Genomic DNA, 20,870 nt, shown 5'->3' with positions numbered 1-20,870 from the left:
AGAAAGGTAGTATTGCAAGATAGTCATTATAAGGAATGACTAACAAGCTGAGTTTACTACACCACAGGGCAGTAATATTTAGATCTCTCTCTTTGACATCCATTTGCGCTCATGTAGATAATCCCTCTATGTTCTATTTCTAAACAACAACAAATTAAAAAAACGTCCATAAAACCTAGCAAACATCAATACGTTAATTAGCTTGATAAATATGTCAAATAAGATTTCTTAAAACCCCTTAAGGTCAAAGCCAATTTTAGTTTTTGTGCTTTTGCTTTTTCCACTTTATGTTTAAAAGTCCATAGCGCTTTCCTTTTTTTACATAGAGACTTATATGAGTGCTTATTTTTTGCGAAACCAATTGTACTTTGCAGTGACAAGCATCTTTTTTTTCATAAAATATGCAGCGAAACCGGAAAAAAATCATTTGCGCTGTCAAATTGAAAATTGTTTTGCATTTACGACATTCACCCTATGGTAAAACTGACTTATTATTCATGTTCCTCAAGTTGTTACGATTACAACAATATGTAACATGTATAACTTTTATATTATGTGATGGCTTTTAAAAAATTCAAACCATTGTTAACAAATATACGTTCCTTAAAATCGCTCTATTCCCAGGCTTATAGCGCTTTTATCCTTTGGTCTATGGGGCTGTGTAAGGTGTAATTTTTTGCATCATGATGTGTTCTTTCTATCGGTACCTTGATTGCGCATATACGACTTTTTGATCACTTTTTATTACATTTTTTCTGGATTTGATGCAAATTTTGCACTTTGGAATTTTACCGTGCGAGATCAGGAATGTAATAATTTAATAGTTCGATTACGCATGCGGTGATACCAAAGATGTTTATTATTTATTAATTTATATTTATAAAATGGGAAAAGGGGGGTGATTTGTACTTTTAAAAGGGGAGGGGATTTTTATTACTAAAAACACTTTTTCACTTTTTTTTTTTTTACATTAACTAGAAGTCCCCCCTGGGGGACTTGTATATATACAGCACTGATCTCTCATAGAGATCAATGCTGTGTATATACACAGCAAAGATCCATTTGATCGGTGATAGATTGCTTTGGCCTGCTGCAGGCCTCAGCAATCTATTGCTGAGCCAGGATCAGCGTCATTGAGACGCTGAGGCCCGACACGGGCAAGAGAACGGATCTCCGGGTGGGGGGGGGGAGATCCGTCCCACTAGACACCAGGGATATGAAGTGTAAAGCACTTCAGTGCAGCTGTCAGGTTTGACAGCTGCATTGAAGTGCTTAATTAGCCGGCGCGGCAACGGGGCCCACGTCAGCTAATAGAGGCAGATCACAGCCAGGAGCGGCGCCGTTTAGAGCGAGGTCCCGGCGCAGCCCCTCTCTGAACTCCCCCCACGGCACCATGACGTACCAGGTACGTCATGGGTCGCTAAGGGGTTAAACTGGTTAATTTGTTTATGACTGGTATACAATATGTGCAGGAAAATCTCTTACGCATTGATGCTTTGCACAAGTTCTTTTTAATCCTTTATTTGCAAGAAACTTTAGAGCTTGTCTACATGACCAGTTTCTTCTGTTACAATTCAGAGTGCACACAAAAGCGTCTCCGAGGGAAACTCTGTAGGAAATCATTATTTGTATGGTCAGAATGACAAAAAAAGAAACATACATTTCTATTTTTATCTGTGCTCTATTTTTTATATTGTCTATTTAATTTGACTTTTTGTACTTTTTTTGTTTTGACTGATACTGGAAATGAAATATTTGTACATGTTTAGATTTTCTACAATAGCATGCTGATTCTGTATTTATATATTTAGTTCTATCACACTAAAGATTTGTTCACGGTTGGAGGGTTCTGAGAAGGCAATAAGGCAGCCTTGAGAAGAGCTGTAATAACTCTAAAGGCCTTGATGAGGTGGAATAGAAGAGTGTTTGTATATATCTTTTTTTTTTTGTAGATATGAATAGAAGGGAGGAGGTAATGGATTGAAGAGCAGGGCTGGATGTCTGGGGTAGGGCGGGCCGATCGGGGCCCGAGGTAGATGATGAGTAGTAGGTATAGTAATGCTATGAGTTGGATGGTACGGTGGGATCAGAGGTTGTAAAATGATTAATACATAGTTGGTGAAGGTGGACTGGGGATAGCTGGACGGAAAAGGAAGTGCTGTATCGGAAAATGATATGTAGGTATTTGGAAATATAATGTACGAATCTTTATAGTCTCCAGAAGAGAGAGAGAGAGATGTTATTCTCAAAGGGGTTTTCTACTATGAATATATTGAGGGGCAATAGTTGCCTGTGTATTGTTTTTATAATATATTGGAAAATGAATAAAGATTCATAAAAAGAAAAAGATTTGTTCATGGGGTGGAATCTAAGGGAACAAAATAATTTTTTAAAGCCACTGTAAAGAGAAATTATATACACTGAATATTATAAAATTCAATTATGACTTGAAAACAAGTTTTTGTAAGCAGAATGGTTTCTGCATGGAAAATGTTTTTGAAAACAACTTGAAAAACTGATTGACAGTCTTTATCGATCATCAATTGGCAATCAGTCCACCTAAACTAGAATAATGTGCCAGCAACTATTGCACGGGTGGCTAAACTGCAAAATAGCTTATGTTATTTTGTATATATATACAGTATATATTTCACTGAAGTATGCATATTAACCAGTGACATAACCAATATTTAAACATGTAGTAAGCAAGAAGAAAGAGGCATAAGATGCCTCAAGCAGATAGAATAAACAAAGTAAGGGTGAAAGAAAACTAATAGAACACAGAAAGAGAAGTTCAAAGGGTAGGGAAGGTAGGTTAAGGGGAGCAGGGGACCATCCCAGAGTCTAACTGTGAAGAAGGGGACCCATTGGGCCTGTCAACATGCAAAGAGAGGTCTGTTTTTTTATGATGTCCATACAGACCAAGCCCACTCCACCTTTCCAACCTCTGCATGTCCTTCCATGGTCAGGAATTCCAAGCGATAGAGAAAATCCATCTTTCCCACCAATGTAGGGACAGTTGACTTCCAGAGGCTGGTAATGATAGCACAAGCAGCTGTAGCAATGTTTTCCTAATGGTGGGGGAGGAACCAGGTATCAGTGCTAACAACACCAAAGCAGGGCTAGGTGTGATAACTTTATCCATGATCTGATCATATATGTCAAAAACAGCTTGACAAAAGGATTTCAGGACTTGGCAGCTCCCCCAAATATCCTGCATTGTGCCTACATCTACCTCACAAAACCAGCAGAGATCTGGCAGCCCTCGATAGCATTGGTTTAGAAGCTGTGGGTACCTGTACCAGTGAGTCAAGATTTTAAAAATTATTTTCATGTGCCTGGCAGGCAGTATGCATTTTATGCGTCACTGTATATATTTGAAGCTTGGAATTTGAATATGTTGGAGAATGACCGGCCAAGTTCCTTTTCCCTTGTGGTAATATAAGCAGGATCTGGATCTGCCTCCCTATCCAGTAGTAATCGAGAGAAATACAAGTCTGTTTTTTAGCCTCAAAATTCATGGGCCTAGGCAAACATCAGACACATATTTTTTGCAGACATAAAAGCAACCAATTACATCTCAGCTTTGGTCATAAGATTTTTCATAATATGGTGCTATGTGACTTTCCATTTCAGCTTTTTGTATGCACGGCACTGTATGCTTTGGTGCTGTGTCTCGCAGTTCTATAAAGATCATATTAGCAACGCTTTGCCTGGACTAAATAAATTGTTCAGCTCCAAAGAATGCTGCCTGGATGCCAAAATACGGCTGCCAATTAAAGTTGGCAATCAATAGCTGATAAATACTTGCGTAGATCCTAATTTCATCGTGTTTGGTAATTATTTGCACCACCAGACATTTTAATTGAACAGATTAACCCGATATTATATATTAATTAATGCATTTTATTGTGCAATACGTTTTACGCATAAATGAAAAAATGAAACAACATGGAAAGAAACAGCTTGTCTAATGATGACTTGGCCGTGGCATGGATTTTTTTTTTTGTTGTAACTTATTTCACAGTTTATTATATTGTGCTTTCACAAAACATTTTCTTCTAATTGTCTGTGCTATAATAAAAATATGTTGGAAAAAATAGCAAATAATTCTGTCTAGACTGGATGGCTAAAATACAAGAAAAAGGGGAGAAAAGCAATAACCATATACAGGAAGCATAAATAAATATATCTAACATTATTCCATTAGTTCTCTTTTATCAAATTGTATATTTAGGTGTCTTTGCCCTGGGTGCAAGTGCATGGTCATAAGTTTCATGTCACATGGTCAGGCATCATGTTTTCTCAGGGTTGCATGTATGTGCCCTAAAAGTCCATTGTTTCATAATGGCAGCTGATAATAATGATCATTATCTACACCAACCATTAAAAAATAATGCTGCTATTTAACCCTTAGGGGACACAGCCAGTTTTCATTTTTGCGTTTTCGTTTTTCCCTCCTCGTGTATATAGGGCCATAGCGCCTGCATTTTTCCACCTAGAGACCCAAATGAGCCCTTATTTTTTGCGCAACTAATTGTACTTTGCTATGGCAGATGTAATTTTTGCCTAAAATGTGCCGGGAAACCAGAAAAAAATTATATGTGTGGTGAAATTGAAAAAAAAAATGTTTTTTTTTTATTTGGGGGGGGGGGTTGGTTTTACTCCGTTCGCCCTGGAGTAAAACTGACTCGTTATATATGTTCCTTAAGTTGTTACGATTACAACGATATGTAACATGTATAACTGTTATTTGATTTGATGGCTTGTAAAAAATTAAAACCTTTTAAAGAAAATATATGTTCCTTAAAATCGCTCCATTCCCAGGCTTATAGCGCTTTTATCCTTTGGTCTATGGGTCTGTGTGAGGTGTCATTTTTTGCGCCATGATGTGATCTTTCTATCGGTACCTTGATTGCACATATATGACTTTTTGATAGCTTTTTATTACAATTATTCTGGATTTGATGCGACCAAAAATTTTGCACTTTGGGATTTTTTTGCGCTGACGCCGTTTACCGTGTGAGATCAGGAATGTGATTAATTAATAGTTCGGGTGATTACACACGCGGCGATACCAAACATGTTTGTTTATTAATTAATTTATTTATTTTTATTTATAAAATGGGGAAAGGGGGGTGATTCAGACTTTTATTAGGGGAGGGAATTTTGTGTTATTAAAAATACATTTTTCTTTTACTTTACACATATACTAGAAGCCCCCCTGGGGGACTTCTAGTATATGCACTCTGATCTCTCATAGAGATCCATGCAGTATAGTTATACTGCATGAATCCATGAGATCGGTGTTCTATTGCTTTTGGCTGCTGCAGCCAAAAGCAATAGAATGCCGAGCCGGGATCAGCGCCATTACGGTGCAGACCCCGGCCCGGGATGGATGCGGGGATCGCCCCCCCGCAATCGCGCCGCAGGGGGCGATCCCCCCACTAGACCACCAGGGATGGATATGAGCAAGTATTTAGTACTTAAGTACTTAATTAGCGGGCACGGCGAACGGACCGTGCCCGCTAATAGCCGCAATCCCGCGCTACATGTGGCACCCGGGATCGCGGCAGTTCAGAGGGGGGTCGCCGCGCGACCCCCCTCTGAACTCCCATAGCGGCACGAGGACGTTCAGTAACGTCCTGGTGCAGCTATGGGTTAAAAGAAAAAAAATTAACGTTATTTTACCTAAAAAGACATTGTGGGAACATAGCCTTAAAGTGTCACTGTCGTTATAGCTTTCCAAATATAAATCAACAGAAGATGTGAAATAAAGCAAGTTTGTTATATACATTCATTTTATCATGCTGTAAAACAAAGATGAACTTATCTGAAATCTGGTCCAGTCTCCTTAAGGCAGCTTTTTAGTCTTGTGCTAGTTGCAAAAAAAGAAAGACTAAAAACATGAAGTCCCAGCCTGTACATAGTGTCACTGCTGCTCCATGTGTGACACACCAAAAGGTGCCTGTAATCCAAAGCAAAAAGATCATGTACCTATGGCCGATACTGCAGTATCTGCCATAGGAACGAGCTACTGTACATACTATCTGGTCCCTGCGCTGTACATAGCGCGCATTTTATTACAGTGTGTGAACAGAGCCTTAAATCTATCACTTTAAGCCCTTAACGACCAAGGGCGTAAATGTACGCCTTTGCGTCATTATGGACAGTAAGAGGGGGGCCATGCAGCGACCCCGCTCTGAACTGCCGTGATCCCAGGTGCTATCTGCAGCCCGGGACCGCGGCTATTAGCACGCACGGTCCGACCACTGTGCCCTCTAATTGGCCTTTTAAATGCAGCTGTCAAAGTTGACAGCTGCATTTAAAATGCGGGTTTTTCCCTTCCCTGGTATCTAGTGGGAGGGATCGACTCCCCCCCCCCCCTTGCGCGACATGATCGCGGAGGAGCAATCCCGAAATCTTTACCCGGCCGGGGTCTGCGCCGTAATTGTAGAGGCCGAGAGCAAGATAATGCCTATCTCATGGATCTGCATAGATCTCAATGAGAGATCAGAGGGGGACTTTTAGATTGTATGTAAAAAAAAAATCTCCTCCCTTAAAGCGACTCCGTACCCACAATCTGACCCCCCAAACCACTTGTACCTTCAGATAGCCACTTTTAATCTAAGATCTGTCCTGGGGTCCGTTCGGCAGGGGATGCAGTTATTGCCATAAAAACAACTTTTAATCCGGCAGCGCTGTGTCTAACGGCCGGGGCTTACATTTGTATATGCATTAGGCTGGCACAACCTCTCTGTCCTTCCTCCCCACCCTCCTCATCATTATGAATACTACAGATTGCTTTCTATTCCCCACCTGTGTGTATAATGAACATGGGCTGGATCGTTAAGACACCTGTGCAAAACTCAAACAGCAGTAAATGTTCCTGGATCATTCCTAATAATGAGGAGGGTGGGGAGGAAGGACAGAGAGGTAGTGCCAACCTAATGTATATACAATGTAAGCCCCGGGCCGTTAGACACAGCGCTGCCAGATTAAAAGTTGTTTTTATGACAATAACTGCATCCCCTGCCGAACGGACCCCAGGACAGATCTTGTATTAAAAGCAGCTATCTGAAGGTACAAGTGGTTTAGGGGGGACAGATTGTGGGTACAGAGTCGCTTTAATACAAGTTTGAATCACCCTTTTCCCATTTTATAAATAAAAATAAATAAATAAATAAACAAACATGTTTGGTATTGCTGCGTGCGTAATTGCCCCAGTTATTAATTTATTTCATTCCTGATCTCTCACGGTAAATGGCGCAATTTTGGTATCATCAAATCCAGCAAAAATTGTAATAAAAAGTAATCCAAAAGTCGCATATGCACAATTAAGGTACTGATAGAAAGTACAGATCATGGCGCAAAAAAATTACACATCAAACCGCCCCATAGACCAAAGGATAATAGCACTATAAGCATAGGAATAGAGCGATTTTGAGGAACATTTATTTTTTTTAAAAAGGTTTAAATTTTTTAAAAGCCATAAAAGAAAATAAAAGTTACACAAGTTACATATTGTTGTAATCGTAACTACTATACTTGAGGGAGATGCATAACAAGTCAGTTTTACCCTAGGAAAAACAGTGTAAACACAAAACCTCCCCAAATTAAAAAAAAAAAAAAAAAACATTTTTGTTTTTCAATTTCACCACACATTTAATTTTTTTCTGGATTCACAGCATGCTTTATGCAAAAATTAAGCATGCCATTGCAAAGTACAATTAGTGGTGCAAAAAATAAGTGCTCATGTGGGTGTCTAGGTGAAAAAATGCAAGTGCTATGGCCTTTTAAGCACAGGGAGGAAAAAACAAAAGTGCAAAAATGGAAATTGGTACTTAAGGGGTTAACGCTATGTTCCCAAAATGACATCCATCCCCCCCCAAAAAGCAGCAAAATGGCCAAAATTTTTACAGCCGTAATGATCAAAATAAGGCCATATTTTCACCTCAAAAAGTTTGCATGAACATAGCTTAAAAAAAACTCTTGCCATATCGAAGGGACTGTCAAAAGTTTGGATTGGTTAGGGTGATTGTCCCTGCTCTTTGTGGGCTTGACATGAGACAGTCCTATAGACACTACATTATGAATCTGTCTTGATCATACACTTCTCCCTGCACATTTTTGCAATTTTCATTTAAGTAGTTCATACTAAAATTTTTAAAAATGTCATAAAAATTATTACTTTGCATCTACATCAATATATCTTAGATCACCAACCTCTAATTTAGAAGGTTTAAGCATACTGTTTGCCATTATTTCAATGGTGATCTCGAAGTTCCACCACCATGTTCTACGTCCACAGACTTCTTAACCATGTACAGAGAAATTCTTATGTTTTAACCTGCTTAGGTTGCTTGATGACCAGAGCTTGCTCTGCAAATTCTAGAATTTATAGTGTGTTGTTCTGCTTGCTGCTTCATGTAAAGTGCTAAAGAAGCAGTAAAGCAGAATGCAGATGGAGCCTCTCATCTTAATTAATACATGTTCTTTTTCATGCGCTCAGGGATGCAGAACATGTTGTGTGCACGAAAGGCGGTTAACTGTTACTGCTGACTCTTAGTTTCCAAAATAATGTATATATTTTAATTAGTGGATAAAATTCAACTATGCAATTCTTGAAGGAACACTAAATCCAGAAATAATTTATAAAAGTAAAGGACTGTCCACACTTTTCTGCAATAACTGAAATTCTAACAAGTGTTAATTTCCTTGACTATTAGGTGGAAAAAATCTTTACTATTGGGTGTTTAGTAAAAATAATAAAAAAATATATATACTTACCCATACTGCTTCAATGCTGCTTCAGTCTGAGTGGCTCTGGGTCCTCTGAGTTATATCCTGGTCCCTGTAACTTTCTAACACTGTAACTGCCCACCAATATCTGGCTGTGGCGGGACAGTGCTGCTGTCACTGATTGGCTGAGCAGGGCTGTTCCTACATAGCCACAATGTCACAGAAAGAAAAGATCCAAGAGGACCAGGAACTGGAATCCATTGAGACTGCAGCACCAAGGGACTGGGAAAGGTCAGCTCTAGATGAGGAACTTGCTGAAATTTCGTGTTTGCACAAACCTAAAAAATCTGAATTTGAACACTGCTAACTGAAGAAGGTGGATGCAGCTGGAGGATTGCTTGGAAAACATGGATACAGCCAGCACTCATAGTTTTGGTTCATCTCTAGTAGTCACTCCAAAAGTGGTTTGTAATTTGGGAAATATAGATTTTTCTCTAATAAGATATATTACAAAGTTTCTTATAGTCACTCTTACAGTTTATTGAGGCAAAGGTTGTGCTCTACTTCCTCAATATAAATGTACTGGTGACAAGAAATGGTAGCATTCTCAACAGTAAAAGCCACAAAGGATAAACCATTTAGCACTTAAAGCTACTTTATTAACTTTAAATCCTTCTAATTCGCTGGAAAGTTCTCTAGAGGCAGGTACACTATTTCAGCCTTTGTGCTGGCTTATTCTGTTACAAGTTGGCTTTAATTTAGTGTTTGGCACATTGACACTTGATCCACATTGTGAAGAATGCCTTCAGCTTTGTCGACCACACTTTAGACCAAGTATTAAGTGGAATTTGTTGTGCTAAAATACTATGCTAGAACTGTAAATGCCAATAAATGTTTTAAAAGATTAAACTCTGCCTAATCAGAATCATTTTCTAAATTTAGACGTCAATGGGGAGATTAATCAATGATTGCAACTGGTTTTATATACATCACCTAATGTGGAGCCGATTACTCCCAGGCCAAACAGTAAGGAGTGGTAAATAGCGCACTGTTCCTTACTATAGGAGAGCAAGGAATCCACTCATAATGATGGGATTCCCTGCTCTGTACAAGAGCAGTCCCAATATTGTAGCTACTATAGTTTTAGCTGTTTTAATGAGGTTCGTTAAGATTTGATTTGTGAATCTTAACGCGTTTAACCAATAATTTTGTCAAACAGAGCCATACAGTAAGGAACGGTGCATAGCGCATCATTATTTACTGTAGGTGAGCAGGGAATCCCGTTAAAAGGATTTCCTGCTCTGTATGGTGTTTTTGCCCAAGAGCAATGCCAGTATTGTAGCTATTACAATTTTGGCTGTTTTAATGCAATTCGTTAAGATTCGATTTGGGAATCTCAATGAGTTTTACCGGAAATTTTCGAAGCTCGCAAAATTAATTTCTGCCTGCTTGCTCATCACTAATCATAACCATAGCAGTAGATCCCTGTGATCAAGAGAGAGGAAACAGCTTTAACACATCTACAGTACCATTTTAATTATCTAAATCAAAGAAACTTCTCATGCCCATCTTTTAGGTTTTGTATGCAGGCGCTGGCGGTACTATCTTGATCTTGATTGCGGGCCAATACGTTGTAAAAGCAGACAGTCCTGGGTCCATTGACGGACCATCTGTCTACATTTGCATTTAAGCTTTTTGTAGGCTTTTATTGTATTTTTATGGTAGACTTAGCACAGACCGCAGTAGAAAAAAAAAATCATGATAGAAATTTGATGTATCCAACACAAATGTTATGATTTTATTATATACAGCAACCATGATGTTAGTGTGAACAGTGCATTAACTGTATGGGATAGAACTGTCTCTTTAGGAATGGTCATAAAATTAATGAGAACTTTACTGTTTAGTCCAACCAGAGAGCTTAGTATTTCAAATACATCATAACTAGTACAGATAAAAGCACCTTTCTATCATTAGATATAATAGCAACTCCACAACGGTAAATTGATAGTTATTAATTACAGCTATGGTTATAGAACTCTAAGTTCTTTGGATTGTATAAAGAGCGTTATGTCTTCATGTAATTATGAAACACTTAATGCTCTTACATTTTGCAATGCATTGCATAGCTCCATGCTTCAAGGATGACATTATTAGATATTCATGGTGAACTAAAAAGCCCTTAACCAAACAGTACTTTATCACTGTGAACTCACATGTATCATATTTCTTACACTTGGAAAAGCAAAAAAAAGCTTATGTACATTGTATGCTCTAATGGCGTATTAAGACAATGAAAGCAATTGAAAGTACAAATAAGGACAAACAAGTCTTAACATTTTAAGATAGATGAAGAAATTCCTTCCCATAGATGATGAAGGATGTGAAGCATTTGTCATGATAGCAGCCAAGGCTGTATGTAATGCTGACAGGTTTCAGTCGTGGTATTTGGTAGATGTCCAAAAATGATTGGAAAACTGTTTTGTTTTGCCATGAAAAAGGAGAGGTGAGGAATTAGGTGTGGAAATGTAGATATTTATTTTGCTCCTGATGCTTATACCATGTATACCATGCACTAAATTCAGCATGTTGTACATATCATTTTATATTTTTTTACAACTTGCTTGACTGTTAGACACATTTCACATTTTATGCCATTTTTTATGCCACCTTTATTACACCTCATAACTAAAATACACATGTACCATTATTGTATGACACCAAAATATACACATCTTTAAAAAAGTTGACATATTATGACTCCTGTTAGCCACATCTAATTTTCTAGCTGCCTTTCATAGCTAATAAGAGGCATATAGTACAAATTATTATTAAATATGGCATAAACATTATACCTTAAACAATGTCCCTCTATTTAATATTCTTTGTGATCTCTAACATGTTTGTAAAAATAGCAATAATTTATATAGCGCCAATAGATTCTGCAGCAGTTTTTTAAATACATAAGTGCAATACAGGTTATAGTTGTATTAAATAGGGATGGTCCAAACCTGGTTCGGACGGGGTTCGTACGAACCCGAACCCTCCGCAATGATTACCGCTGTCTGCCCGCTCACTACATAGCCATAGGCTGTATCCCAGTTTTCCAGGCGGTCCTCCCGCTGTATCCGCCCGCTGCACGGAGCGGGCAGACAGCGGGAATCCGATGCCGAGCGTTCGGGTTCAGCCGAACCCGAACCTCGGCGGGTTCGGACCATCCCTAATATTAAATTATACAATAGATAAATAAAATATAAAAAACAATACATAATTAGATTTGCATTTCCAGGGAAATGCATAGTGCTTGGAAAGAGCGCCCCTTTAACAGTGACTTTCCTTTAAGAGAAAATTTTACACTTTTAGAGTGGCTTTGGTACAGTCCCTTTAAGAACAACTTTGGTACAGTCTCTTTAAAAGCAACTTTGGTACAGATCCTTTAAGAGCAACTTTGGTACAGTCCCTTTAAGAACAACTTTGGAACAGTCCCTTTAAGAGCAACTTTGGTACAGTCCCTTTAAGAACAACTTTGAAACAGTCCCTTTAAGAGCAACTTTGGTACAGTCCCTTAAGGAGCGACTTTGGTGCCAATGCTTTTAGTGACCTTTTTGCTGTTCCTTTAAGACTAGATTAAGTATTGTCTCTTTAAAAGAGACTTAGGTAACATCCTTTGAAGACCAGCTTAAGTACCGTCCCTTTAAGAGCGGCTTGGGTACCCTCCCTTTACCATACCTCTGCTACTCCACTGACCCAGCTGTGCAGTATCATGCCGGTATCTGCACTACTCTGCTCTGCTACCTAGTGCGGGTATAGGCTCTGCTACATGACTCGCTTAGCTCTACTACGTAGTGCGGGTATCGGCTCTGCTATACAGCTGGCTCAGCTCTGCGTAGTACAAATGCTGTAAAATCTTGGCCACTTGGTGTCTTACTTCCCAGTGTTAGGCAACAAGTGAGCCTAGGTTGTGTAGCTATAAAGGAGAGGGGGCTCGGGGGGCATGGAAATATGGGAGGAGGTGTGGCCTCCCCACGCACCTCATTTATCATGCGAGCAGGTGTAAATCATGATACAAATCTACATCATTTAATTGACCTCAATATATTCCCGTAACTTCAATTACAATTCGGTAATAATGGATGTTATTATTATTTTTTTTTTTTAAGCGGACGCCTTTTCTCTCTTTTTTTTTTTTTTTTTTGTACAGTGTGAACATTGCCTCAGCCTTTAAATTAATATCATGACTTTCTCCTATTTCTTAAAAATAATAAAGTTTAGGGCAGCTGTCTCTTCTGTAGTTGTGTTCCTACTACAGTATATACGCAGTGCTGCATCCAGAATGTAAATTCCCCCTCTACAGTCTGCAGGCTTGTTATCAACATCATTATCAGCAGTTCAGTGCTTAATAGCTTACCAAGTAAAGTAGTATATTGTGGAAATCATCATGAAATAGTGCAAATATGTCATGACATATCAGAGAAGAATACGCAATTTTCTGTGAATTGCCAGACAACTAAGGTAAAGAAAGTCCCTGTGTAAAAACTGCCAGCTCTGGTCCTGCCCCCTGAAATAGAATGACAAATAGCTGTACACCATAGAGGTTCTCTCAGAGGCTCAATAACAAGAGAGAGCATTAAAATTACTTTGTCAACACTTTGAAGGGCTATTCCCAAAAAAAACAAGAAAGATTTTAAAAACCTCTTTAATTTTTTTTTTGTTTGTTTTTATTATAGGATAATTATCTATGCCTATTGGTTAACACATAATTAAGTTTTTTGTATAAATCACACCATTCTTGTTGGATTTTAATGCTTTGTACTAAAAGTTAGTTGTAGTTATGGTACAGTATATGGTTTTATTCACACTTTTTTCCTCTCCGTTTTTGCAAAGGAAAAAATTATGTCTGCAATTTTGAGTTTAAAATCACGCCTGTCATTTCGCTGTTTGGCTGCCCATCAGTGCAATAAGGGCTGTTGGTACATTATTCTAATTAAGAATTTAATAGTAAAAATAGTGAAAGGACAGTGAAAAAAGAAAAACAGTGGGTAAGCAACTAAAAAGTAACGTCCTCTGTTTGTGAAAGACCTCTGAAAAGAATTTCCATAATCACTATTTTGACGTCCATGCGGACGTCCATCATATTATAAACTGTGTGCATTGGATGCCATCATTCCATTGACTTCAGTGTGTTGCATTGAAGTCAGCTATATTGCGGCTATAACGGACATCTTTAAAAAAAAAAAAAAATAAAAAGGCGGGTGCCTTTTCTCCTTTTTTAATGTTGTGGGAACACAGCCTATGATAATATGTATCATTTATGCTACATTGTGTGTCTGTGTGCCATAATATATATATATATATATATATATATATATATATATATATATATATATATATATATATATTTTAGATTTTCTTAATATATTGCTAGTGACATAACTGGGCTTTAGTGTACCCGGAAGTGTGGTGCATTATACATTACCTGATCCGTGTTGAGGGCCGTCTGCCACTTTGTGCCAAACGTCATCTTCGGACGGACGGGCGAATCCCTGCCGCCCGTCACCCCTCCGCCGCGTCACAACTGTTCTCAGCCGCGATTGGCTGAGCACAGTTATGCTCAGCCAATCGCGGCTGAGCATCGGATGACGCTGCAGAGGGCGGCCGGCATTCGGAACAGACGGAGCTGTTCGCCGGCCGGCCGAAGAAGGCGTCACTGAATGAAGATCGGAGACGGGTGTCGGCACGTGACAGGTGAGTATATCGCATCACACTTCCGGGTACACGGGTGGGGTGGTGGGACACGGGGAAGGGGGCCATTCACAGACATAACATACATTACAAAGTTGTATAACTTTGTAATGTGTGTTATTCTGTGAATAATTCTTTACCGCTGCACTACCCCTTTAAATGTTTTACCTATCTCCTTATTACCTTTTATTTTCAATAACTATTATGACTCTTAAAATGTTCGTTTATTTTGCAGGTTATGGATTTGTAGATTTTGACAGTCCTGCTGCAGCACAAAAAGCCGTGGCATCGCTGAAAGCTACTGGTGTTCAAGCCCAAATGGCAAAGGTAAGCACCTAATATAAAATATACTATTCTGCCACATGATGAGGTCTACGGAGAGTGGGTGGTGAACCTATGCTATGTATGTGGTCTGATGTGCACATCAGAGAATTTTCTTGGAAATAACCCCACTCTAGTCTGGTCAGGACTTTAGAAAGGTTGTGTTGCTACAAAGTGACATCCTGCACACAAATGCACTGCCTGTTTATTCTCTTCACATCCACTAAAAAAGTGGAATAGTTGGAAAATGCTTATACCCAGGGACAATGCATCACAGAGCATTTTTATGGTGGCCACTGGGCATATCTGGAGGGCCTGTATCAATATGGTATTGGATGTATATTGTGGATGCTGTGACTGTCACTGCTATGGCTTTCTGTGGCAGGCAAAGTATTTGGGTCGCTCTTTTCATCTGTTTTGTGCATTCTTTGGATGTCACTCTGTTGTAGCCTTGTGGCTGAACTCCTTTAAACTCCAAAAGTCCAGGTCAGATTAATGCAATATTCCTCCCCGCCTTCTAAGAGCCATAGCGCTTTTATTTTTCCACCTACAGGGCTGGTTGGGGTGTAATTTTTCTGCACCATGATCTCTACTTTTTATTAATATCATATTGGTGTAACAAAAAAAATTTGATTACTTTTTATAAATTTTTTTGTGATGTATAGTTTGATAAAATCAGCAATCCTGGTGCATTTTTTTTTTTTGTTTGCGGCGCTCACCGTGCAGGAATAATGTTATTAATATTTTAATAGATTGGACAATTCCGCACGCTACGATATGTAATATGTTTATTTATTTAGATTTTTATAATGGGGGTCTTTTAAACTTTTATTGAGGGGGTTATAAAGGATTTTTTAATACTTTTAAAAATGTTTTTTTATTACACTTTTTTCTTTTTTTTAAAAACTTTCATTCACTTCATTTACTGTAAAATATGCAATCATTAGATTGCATGTACTGCTCTATGCTATGCCATAGCATAGCATAGATCAGTGTTATCGGCGATCTATGTATACAGCCTGCCTGAGAGCATGCTCTACACATAGATCGCGATCCAACAGGATGGAGGCACATGCGATCGGGACCATCTTGGGGTCCTGATGCTTGATCTGTCACTGAGCACCTTAAATGCCGCAATCGTTGTAGATCACAGCGATAAAGTCATTACCTTCGGCCCCGGACACGGATGTCAGCGGGATCACTCTCACTGCAGCGATCTCACTCACATCAGGAAGCCCCATCAGTGTCAGGAACGTATATATACATTCCTACTGCACAGGGTATGTGCAGTAGGAACGTATATATACAGATTGCTGATGGGAAGGGTTTAAAGATCAAGTGCTTGTTACTGATATTAGGAGCCTTTTATTCTCACTGTTATGACTTTCTCCTACTGCCGCTATCATGGTAGAATTCTCTACAACATTAATATTGAATAGGAGAACGCTCTGAATATGGCTGATATCCCTGCTATATAATATCTGCATTTTTGTGTGCTGTGTATTTAGTGTCTATTGCAGAGCATTGAGACAAAAACCTAAGAAATTAATCATAGAATTGATTTTCTAGAATTTTTTTTATTTTTTAGGAATTATAGTGATCCCTACTTCAGGAACAGATGGTGAAAATCTTTACATATTATTCATCTCTAATATTGATAGTATCTCAATGAGTATTTTTTTCATTATGAATGCTCTTTTATGGTCTTTATGATTATTTTCAGTTTTATTCAGCTTTTTTTCTTTTGTTCGGTATAATTGATAGCCTATTATTTGGTTTTAATAATTGCATTCTTGTATGTCCTTTTGTGCATTTATCTTAATATTATGATGTATAGGACAATAGAGAATTCATTTCTTAAAGTGCAAAGACTATTATTATTTCTACCACACAAAAACACACAAAAAAATGCAACAGCTCACCACAATGGCAAGATACAGACCCACTACAGACATGAAAATTGTTAAAAGCAGCCCCCCCCCAACTGCCAAAAAAAAAAAAACTTCCACAAAAATAATGAGGCTCTTGCATACCATTTGAAAATGGTGTAAACTACCCCACCACGTTACGGTGGCCTCATGAACGGGGCAGTCCTACACTGTACTATGGCCTCTCCATGGCATGAAATACGCCTATGCTCTGGGTATGCAAGATCTGTATTATTTCTACCAACTGCCCTCTTTAATGTAATCTATTGTTATTTCCAGGCTAGGGAGGGGGCTGACAATAAAATTACTAAATACTTAACATGCAGTCCAGAGAAATGTCCTCAAGATTACAATTGTCTTTCATATTTCTTTGCTTTCTGATACCCAATTTTTTTTTAAGCCGAACTTCTTGTCTTGACTTGTGCTTCGATGTGGCTTTTATAATGCTATGACATCTGTATTGTGGGGGAACGGGGTGATAAACAATCATTTGTGTGGCCTGACCACATGATTGTTTCGACCTTATAATGGCTCTGCTTGGTTATAATTTTTTGGCGCACATTGGGCAATGCAAAAGGGCCTCAAAAGTCTTTTAAAGAACAGTATCATGGCTTTAGTTACAATTCAGTCTGAGCTAAAGTGTGTTAATGTGAGTTTTGCATACTGTATATTAACCCTTTCCCACACGAGGACGTAACTGTACGTCCTCGCGCGGGTGCGGGCGTTCAGAGCAGGGCCGCGTGGCGACCGCGGCGGTCCCAGGTGCCGCTTGTAGCCCGGGACCGCTGGTATTAGCGGGCACGGTCCGATCGCCGTGCCCGCTAATATAGTAATCAGATGCAGCTGTCAAACATGACAGCTGCAACCGATTACCGGATACAGCATTTCCCTGGGGTCCAGTGACGGAGATCGCTCCCCCGGGACGTTGTCCCGGAGGAGCGATCTCCCTGTCTGATGCCGGCCGGGGACTCGTCCAAGATGGCGCAGTCCCCGGCTTGGCACTCGCTTGTATTCGGCTGCAGCAGCTGAAAGCAAACGAGTGCCGATCTCATTGATCTTTGCTGTATATCTATACAGCAAAGATCTCAATGAGAGATCAAATTATATATACTAGAAGTCCCCTAGGGGGGGCTTCTAGTATATGTGTAAAAAAAAATAAAAGTCTAATAAAAATCAGAATCACCCCCCTTTTCCCAGGTTATAAATAAAAGTAAACAAATAAATAAATAAACATGTTTGCTATCGCCGCGTGCGTAATCGCCCGAACTATTAATTAATCACATTACTGATCTCGCACAGTAAACAGCTTCAGTGCAAAAAAATCCCAAAGTGCAAAATTGTGCATTTTTGGTCGCATCAAATCCAGAAAAAATGTAATAAAAAGCGATCAAAAAGTCGTATATGCGCAATCAAGGTATCGATAGAAAGTAAACATCATGGCGCAAAAACTGCCACCTCATACAGCCCCATAGACCAAAGGATAAAAGCGCTATAAGCCTGGGAATAGAGCAATTTTAAGGAACGTATTTTTGTTAACAATGGTTTGAATTTTTTACAGGCCATCAGATACAATATAAGTTATACACGTTATATATCGTTTTAATCGTAACGACTTGAGGAATATGCATAACAAGTCAGTTTTATCCCAGGGTGAATGGCGTAAAAACACATTCCCCCCAAATAAAAGAAATGCATTTTTTTTTTCAATTTCACCACACTTTGAATTTTTTTCTGGTTTCGTAGTATACTTTATGCAAAAATTCAGCCTGTCATTGCAAAGTACAATTAGTGACGCAAAAAATAAGGGCTCATGTGGGTCTGTAGGTGTAAAAATGCAAGTGCTATGGCCTTTTAAGCACAAGGAGGAAAAAATGAAAACGCAAAAACGAAAATTAGCCTGGTCATGAAGGGGTTAACTGGCAGTGGACCACTGGAGCTGTAACACCCTGGTTTGTAAATACCCATTTTTAACAGTAAAATGTATTTTATAAAAATAATAAAACAAAAAAAGTATAAACATTTGGCATATGTTTAACCACACTGACTCTCACAAGAAAAGAAAAAAAATAAACATGTAATTTATTCCACACAAAAAACTTCTGGGGGTTCACAAGAGGTTAGTTTGTAGGTGGGTTGTTCATCTTCTTTAAGAGGTGTGTCTCTAGTGTGTCTCTCTACAGAGTGACTCTGTCGGCATTGATGAAGTAGGGCCAGAGTATGTAAAAACACCCTAGAAAGCTAGAAAGCTGTTATCCCTCCTATAAATGTATAGGAGGGATAACAGGAATTGCACAAAAAGGATAAAAGGAAATATGAACTACAATAGTTTTTTCATGAATTAGCATATGTGCACACTGAGGAATAGGCGAGGAATTGAAGAGGAAAGTTTTCTGCTTGAAATTCCAGCTCTGGCTGAATAGGAGCAGAATTTGAGCGGAATGCAAGCAGAATTCAAGTCCCATTGACTTCTTTAGGATTCCTTTAACAGAATCAGTCCAAGGAATTGACATGTCAATTCTTTGGGTGCAAAGAGGAACCACGGCAGAAAATTCTACTAGAAAATTCTGCTGTGTGAATGACAGAGCGGAAATCCCATTAAACACCATAGGACATTGCACTGTTCATATTTTACAGGAAGCAAATGTGACTCCCACTCCCACTCCAAACATGCCAAGTGCAGGTGTGAACGGTGGTGAGTAGATTCACAGTGTAATCAACCGCATAATGTGCAGAGCGGTGAATATAACACACTTCAGGGCAGAATATTCCAAAAAACTGTTTATTGTAATGTGTTTAAACTCCCCAATACATGGGAGTCTTTTTCAAGCTTGTATTGGAAAGTTGAAACGTGTGCACAAAGTCTTATTTCCTGTTTACAGCATTAACAAGAACCACAGTAAAAAGTAGACGGAAAAAGCTAATAACATCATTATGCCATTAAGAACTGACAGCATACAGCCATTCTTCTACCAGTGAACACATTTACCTTACTATCTTGACGTTCCAAGTGGCACACAGAAATAGACATAGGTATTCGGTATAAATCTGTAATCAAACCCTTTTCTTATATTGCACTAGACTGCATGTAATCGTGCCCTCTATTGAATTCTGTAAAGGAAGAAGTTAAATTGTCTACAATTTATTCTTAGCTTGATGGAGTCAACAAGCTGCCTAGCTTGCCTAGCTGTAGTGGAACTAGCTGGGTAGTTCATTGTGGAGCCATCAACTCCTGTCTATATTGTGTTCAGTGAGCAGGAAGCAGAGGGTTGTCTCCCAGTGATTGATTGCCAGGGAGAACTAAGAGAGTAAAGTAGAGGAGAAAGGGAATGAGAAAGCTGAAAGTAGCTAAGACAGGGGAAAGCTGGAGCAAAATCCGCTGCATCAGATTCATAAAAAGGCAAGAAAGATTTGGCTGTCGATGCACTTCAATATATTTTGCATTTTAAATAATGTAAAAAGAAAAGGAGGAAGAAAAAAACACTCAATATTAAGTCCATTAATAATGTTTTTTTTTTTTAGTACCCTTGTGAATAAGGCCAAAAGAACCTTAACTACGTGAAGCTGAACATACTTTTATATGGTGGGGAAAAAAAACTAAGGCGGACACTTTTTCTTTTTAAAATAATGTCCATTATTACCGCATTTTAATTGATGTCAATGGAATGCAGTAAAGTCAATGGAATGACAGCCGCCCAAACAATGCACATTATTTCTAGTTGTTCAAACAGTTTTTTTCCACTTCAATGGACCTCAAAAAAGGAACCATACCTGGACTGGGGGCGGAGCCTGACCGCAGACCGAGACGGCAGCACTGTAACTTAGCTCCTCTCAGCCACGGCCTCTCGACTCCAATATAAGAGCCACCAGACCCTATAAATGGGTAACCACCGACAGGATAGAAGCAGAGAACACCCGAGCACACCCAGATCGACTAAACGCACGGGTGAGATGGACAAATTCTTTAAAAAGAAGAACATGGGAAGCCCGGTGCGCGCGCCCAAGATGGCGCCGGCTGCCCAGAGGGGAACAGACCCGGACCCAGACTCAGACCGGGAAAGCACACAAAGTGCATTAACAGATAAGGACGAACCAGACGCCACACAGATCTCCAGATCGTACCTGAAAAAGACGATCCAA

General features: G+C 39.1%; 1 protein-coding gene across 2 annotated transcripts in view; it reads left to right on the top strand.

The window, feature by feature from the left end:
- The window catches only part of RBMS3 (RNA binding motif single stranded interacting protein 3), a 426,067-nt gene that overhangs the window by 212,540 nt on the left and 192,657 nt on the right, over window positions 1–20,870 (top strand). For both annotated transcript variants that reach the window (XM_069960405.1, XM_069960407.1), the window contains exon 4: window positions 14,720–14,811. In XM_069960405.1, the coding sequence (XP_069816506.1) occupies window positions 14,720–14,811 (92 nt within the window). The remainder of the gene's footprint in view (window positions 1–14,719; window positions 14,812–20,870) is intronic.

Source organism: Dendropsophus ebraccatus, chromosome 2 (assembly GCF_027789765.1).
Source record: "Dendropsophus ebraccatus isolate aDenEbr1 chromosome 2, aDenEbr1.pat, whole genome shotgun sequence".
Lineage (NCBI taxonomy): Eukaryota > Metazoa > Chordata > Amphibia > Anura > Hylidae > Dendropsophus > Dendropsophus ebraccatus.
The sequence above is the reverse complement of the archived record's forward strand: the minus strand, read 5'-3'. Positions and strand labels throughout refer to the sequence as shown.